At 34.1% G+C, this 6515-nt stretch overlaps 1 protein-coding gene across 1 annotated transcript; it reads right to left on the bottom strand.

Moving 5' to 3' along the window:
• Positions 1-856: 856 nt before the first annotated feature.
• On the bottom strand, positions 857-1432 carry LOC8264913. The gene is made up of 2 exons (XM_002521007.4): positions 1188-1432; positions 857-1106 (listed from the first exon to the last, which is right to left on the bottom strand). Exons 1-2 carry the CDS (start codon positions 1281-1283, stop codon positions 990-992), a joined length of 213 nt encoding a protein of 70 aa, XP_002521053.1. The 5' UTR covers positions 1284-1432; the 3' UTR covers positions 857-989.
• Positions 1433-6515: the final 5083 nt, after the last annotated feature.

The raw sequence follows: 6515 nt of genomic DNA, 5'->3' as shown, positions 1-6515 counted from the left end.
AGAAAATTTTCCATCACTGCTTCCAATAAGAATCTAGGCCATATTTCAGTACTAGTATAGTTGATCTTATCAACTAATTCCGGTCTAAAATAATGTGCTTATGAACTTGGTCTTACTTCATTGTTGGGAAAAAAAAGTTTGCATCGATAAATTCTCTTCCTTTTGAGGTGTGAAGTAGTATCAAACTAAAATACTCAAAAAATATTACCTCTAGTTCACGAGGTGATCCAGTCACACCATACGATTGCCTTATTACGACTCCAGTCATTGGTCTTACCTCTATTATCCCTCTCCTTGTTCGGAACAAATATATTGACTTATAGCTAAATAACGATTATTAGCGGTTCCGGCTTTATGCAGGTGAGTTGTAGCTTGCAATCCAAACTAAGGATGGATTCTGAGTAAGCTCATCCTTGCCTGATTTGTATTTTATATATCTATACAGAGTTTCAAAAAGTGTAAGAAGTGATACAAATAATTGCTATATGAATTAGACCTGTTATAAAAAGTTGAAATATTTTAAATTGTTTGTTGACACAGACAAAATCAAGAAAAATCTTCAAAAATATTTCAATATTGAACCTGGGTAATATAATAGTTCCAAATAAAATCTCCTTAGAAAGAAGATCATTTATCTCACGGTAGGCTACTCTTGTACCCTTACAAAACCTGTGTTATTTAGATAGCTATAACATTACATGTAGCTAGCGATTTCACATATCATTATCAAATAATATAAGTTTTGGATAAAGAATCTATAAACGGCCTTGTAAACAATTTAATCTAGAACCCATATCCTCTTTACGAACAGTTATCATATAAAAGCAAAACGGGAAGAAATTATGAATCATGCAAGTATAACAATGGCTCATCAATTTATATAACCACAGAAGTACCGCAAATTCAAATTCTATAATATGAATAAAAAGGGTTTTATGATAAAGCAAATAGCTATAGCTGTGGTTTTGTTATTCTGATCATTCTTTTGCTCAATTCTTAGCCTGTTTTTCAGCCTTTCTTCTTGCTCTTCTTTCTCTGGAGCTGACAGATGGCTTGAACGCTCCACCATCTTCATATTCTGATTCTTCCAAGTCCCTAAGAGATTTCTACAAGAAAAAGAAAAACATATGCAAAACTGAATAAACAAGTTATGAAGAAAAGAGACTGAAACAACGTATGCAAGGTACCTCTCTGATCTCAGCAAAGCTTACAGCATAGAAAGTAACAGCAGCAGCAGCTACAATTCCCAGTACGGGAAGTGCCAATTGCATCCCTGCCTCCATCTTCCCTTTCCCTTCTTCTTCTTCTTCTTCTTCTTCTTCTTCTCGTAGATAATATACTTTTCGATATTTTCAGGCGATAGATACTGTTAATATGATGACAAGTCAATTGGATAAGGCGTGTCACCGAATAATGACTTTCTTGTGGACGAGCATGGATTGTAATAGTATATAAATGCATATGTATTCTTCTGATATTTGACTATTTACCCAATTTATACTCTAATTTCCCGTGTAATTTTAAGGAATTAATTTTTTTTTTTAAATGAACATTTTTTTTAGATGTCCACTTGTGCTGCATATAGGTATCTAAATATTATCAAAATATAAAATTTAAATCTATATTGAGTTAAAATAAAAAAAATAAAAAAATTTAAATACTAAAAAATAAAATTTTAGTGTCTGTTAAATTAAATAAAAATATCAATTCCATCAAGATTTCTGGTTTGTATCAAAGCTGAGCGGTGGAACCAGTCACAGGGCAATATACAAAGAGCGTAGCCAATGAAAGAAATAGAGAGGCAATAACATCAACTTTGAAAGGCATTAACTAATGTGTTTTTTTTATTTAGTAATTTTCATTACCAAAGGGCAGTGGCCCATTCTTGCCCTAGTTCTACCGCTGCTTAAAACGACAATCAAATATTAGTCATTTTTTGTAGGGAGCATTTTAAAATCTCTTGTTATTTACTTTTGGTTAGAAAGAAATAGTAATCTTTTTGTCTGAAGAAGTGCTAAAATTATATTCTGAAGTAAAAAATAAAACACAAATATTTAAGAACTATTAAATATAATATTATTTAAAATAAACGACTTAACTTTAATATTTTTTAATTATGTTAATAGAGCATTCATAATTTAGTAGTACTTCAAGGAGCCAAAAATTGAAATATCAACGATAAGAGTTTTCTAATATTTTTCAAGGAGAAAGATAAATTATGAGAATTAACTTCAAACCGCTTAGAGAAAAAGAGATAACATAGCAAAGCAAGAAAACATTACAGACAATAAAAGAAATAAAAAATAAAAACAGATTTAGCTATTTTTATTACAGAATAATTAAATAAATTAATATATATTATAATATATATAAAAATTTTAAAAAATGAAGATAAATAAATTTATCAAAATGGCCTAATTGATTATTTAGTAAATTGGATTAATTATGTCACTTATTAATGAATTTTATTAATAATAAAAGTACCAATAATTTATCAAAATCTAATTCTAAAAGTCCAGCCATATTAGAATTTCAACATTGTTTATAAAATAAAATTTTAGATAATATTAGTGCTAGTAGTAGTAATGATTCTAATTATTAATAATTATTAATACTTCTATTATATGAATATTGATTTAATATTTATTATATTCTTTTAAAGGATAAGTGTGGTTTCCCTATTTTACGACTTTTAGTATGTGTTTCCTTTTCAGATAAAAAGATATATATGGTTAAAGATCGTGATAGAAATAGGTATATCATTGTTGAAAAATCTCGATTTGTAATCATTTAGTCATTAATTGGTCTAAATTATATATAGATATTTAAAGGTATTTTAGAGCTCTAATGATATATTTCTATATATAAAATATGGTGAAAGTATGTACTTTTACCTCACTCAACTTAATTGTCTATTTTCAGGTAGTATTAGCCAAAAGAGGAAAATATAGAGCTAAATACTCAAAAAGAAGCTCAATTGGATATATTTGTGTCAAGGCTAAAGATTAAGACGCATAGACTGCTATTTGCAAGGCCTAGCTAAAGATTACAAGGCCAAAGAGGCATTTTAGTCATTTTGTACAATTATTAAAATTTATATTAAGAGTTATTTATCGGATAGTATTTGGTGGAGATAAAAATGCTTAAAGTATTATCTATTAAATAGACTTATATTAGGTTTCTCTTATCTGCTCTCTACACCTGCCCACTATTATTGTAGTGACCCAGAACTATATCACATAAGATATTGTCCGCTGTGGTCTGCCACTGGCCTCACGGTTTTTTCTCTTTGGCAAGTTTGAGAACCTCCCAAGAGGTCACCTATCCTGAAGTTTCTCTGAACCAAGCATGTTTAACTTTGGAATTTCTATAACTCCACAGCCAAACAACCAGAATGCACCTTATCCCGAAATTTTATTTATAGCATCAATAATAATTATAAATAGTATAAATCATAATCAAACATAAATTATTCAATAATATATTAAGAATTAAGGTTGAATAGCCTCGAGTATAGCAGACATACAATTTATGTGTAATAATAATAATAAAATAATAATAAATATGATAGCAAAATAATGATAATAATAATATTAATGATATCGATAATAACGAAAATAAATTTATTAATAATAATGCTAATAATATCCGCAATAATTATTAGTCAAATAAAATTACTAATAATAACAACAATAATGATCATAATAATTATTAATCAATTAACATCGCATCTAATTTAGACATGACAAAAGTACAATTGAATAACTCACAATTCTGTCATGCTCTACAGTCTGCTCCTACGCCTAAAGTAGAGCTGGCTGGACGGACAGATTACCTATTCACGAAATACTTAGTTAATATGATATTTTTAATTTTTTCTAGGCCTAGACTCCTAGATTAGACTGCATGAGAAAATTCAAATCGGAAATTCTTACTCAAAATTCAGTAGAACCTCCTCTAAAATATGGACGTTTACCCCCGTATAGCAGGTCCAAAACCTACTAGAAACACTTCGAATATTTCGCAATTAATTAACGGGAGTCGGGCCACTAAAACTGCATTATTTTTTCCGACTCTGCAACACACCACAGATCATAATTAATTACAGACGGTCCGAGATAATATTTATTTTACAACCAACTCACACAAAAAATTTTGGTATTTAAATAATCAAACAGAATAATAACTAATCATATTAATTAATTTATAATATTTATATCTAAGTCATAATTAATTAAATCTAATTAAATTAAATTATTTATATTTGATAATTAATTGCACAATATTTTCTAAAACTATAAAATAATTTCTAAGGTTCAAACAAATTTATACCGAGCCGAAAAGCCGAAATCTTGTGCATCGAAAAAATACCAGGGTCCGAAAGTCGGTACCACCAACAGTGTCGAAATTCGAATTCAGAGGCGCCTACGCGAAACTTAAGTTGCGGGGAGTCCGAAAATGCAAATGCTTTAGCCGAAAACTCTCTAGAAGCCATTGGATCGGGGACGGAAAGACGCTACTTGGGTGAGGCTTCACCAAGATTGCCAGCGATGAAAAACAGTGGGGGAAACTCGGCTTGGGGGTTTTCGACAGCGAAGAGCTCATTTCCGATGTCGGCTTTGCGAGGAGAGGGCGGCAGGTGGCTGGTTCACCGACGGCAACTCCCTCTCTGCCATGTTGACGTTGGCAACTAGGGGAGGAGGAAGGAAGGAGAGCGGCGTCGACTGGATAGGAAGGGGAGAAGGAAGTCGGCAACTTGAGAAGTGCTGGTGGCAGAAGGAGGGAGGCGACAAGGGGGAAGGGAAAAGAGGAAGGAAGAAGAAGGAGAAGAAGAAGAAGAAGGGGGGAAAGGAGATTTTTTTATTTAATTATTTATTTAATATTATTTTATTTTATTTTTTATTAGGGTATTACATTCTACCCTCTTAAGAAAAAAAATTATCCTCGAATTTTAAAAGAAACAAGGCTTACCTCAAGATCACATGAGATATTATCCGCTTTGCCCCCGGAATATAGTCCCTGAACCACTAAGATGCTACCCCCTTCAGAGAAAAGTCGGCCATCTCCAAATCATGAGTAGGGTAGTTCTGGATGGATTATCATGGAGACAGTTTAGGGTGGCCGGAAACTCTCTAGAAGCCACTGGATCGGTGCTGGAAAGACGCTACTCCGATGAGGCTTCACCAAGATTGCCAGCAACGAATAACAGTGGGGGAAACTCAACTCGGGGGTTTTTGACGGCGGAGAGCTCATTTTCAGCGTCGGCTTTGTGAGGAGAGGGCAACAGGTGGCTGGTTCGGCGATGATAACTCCCTCTCTTCCAGGTTAATATTGGTAGATGGGGGAGGAGGAAGAAGAGCAGAGTCGGCTGGAGAGGAAGGGGAGAAGGAAGTCAGCGACTGAAGAGGTGCAGGTGGCAGAAGGAGGGAGACAATAAGGGGAAGGGAAAAGAGGAAGGAAGAAAAAGAAGGGGGGAAAGGAAAATTTTTTATTTAATTATTTGTTTAATATTGTTTTATTTTATTTCTTATTAGGGTATTACATTCTACTCCCCTTAAGAAAAAATTCATCCTCAAATTTTAAAAGAAACAAGGCTTACCTCAAGATCACATGAGATATTGTTCGCTTTGGCCTCAGAATATAGTCTCTGAATCATTGAGATGCTACCCTCTTTAGAGAAAAATAAGCCACCTCCAAATCATGAGTAAAGTAATTCTGGTGGGTTATCATGGAGACAATTTAGGGTGGCCGAAAACTCTTCGGAAGCCGTTGGATCGAGGCCGAAAAGACGTTGCTCCGCTGAGGCTTCACCAAAACTGCCGGTAATGAAAAACGGCAGAGGAAGCTCGGCTCAGAGGTTTTCGACAGCAATGAGCTCATTTTCAGCGTGGCTTTACGAGGAGAGGGCGGCAGGTGGCTAGTTCGGCGATGGTGACTCCCTCTCTTTCACGTTGATGTTGGTAGCTGGGGAGGGGTGGAGGAAAAAAGGAGAGCGGCGTCGGCTGAAGAGGAAAGGGAGAAGGAAGTCGGCGACTGGAGAGGTGCATGTGGCAGAAAGAGGGAGGTGACGAGGGGGGGAAGGGAAAAGAGGAAGGAAGAAGAAGGAGAAGAAGAAGAAGAAGGAGAAGAAGAAGAAGAAGGGGCTTTGATGCAACATGAAGCTGAAAAGGATGATATTTGATGAGTTTTCATAGAGATTGATGCTTTGGAGAATTTTGGATAAAATGGAGAAAAGATGGCAGAAGATCACTTCAGTTATAGCGTGCCCGCGGCATATTCCAGAAATCCAAATTTGTGAAAAGAAGCTTAAAGTGATACTATTTGCCATGTGACTTTTTAATTTATTTTTGGGAATGTTTATTTACTAAAAACCCCTCACAACTTAAGGTTATTTTAGGAATTCTTAGGGACCAAGTTCTCCTATAAAAAGAAAAAGATGAAAAGAGAATGAGAGATTTTTTTTAGGTTTTGGAGAAAAGGGGGCTGCAAACTAGTTTTCTTCCTATCATCCATTG

The sequence above is a fragment of the Ricinus communis genome, chromosome 10 (assembly GCF_019578655.1).
Source record: "Ricinus communis isolate WT05 ecotype wild-type chromosome 10, ASM1957865v1, whole genome shotgun sequence".
NCBI lineage: Eukaryota > Viridiplantae > Streptophyta > Magnoliopsida > Malpighiales > Euphorbiaceae > Ricinus > Ricinus communis.
This window is presented reverse-complemented; position numbering and strand designations above follow the sequence as displayed.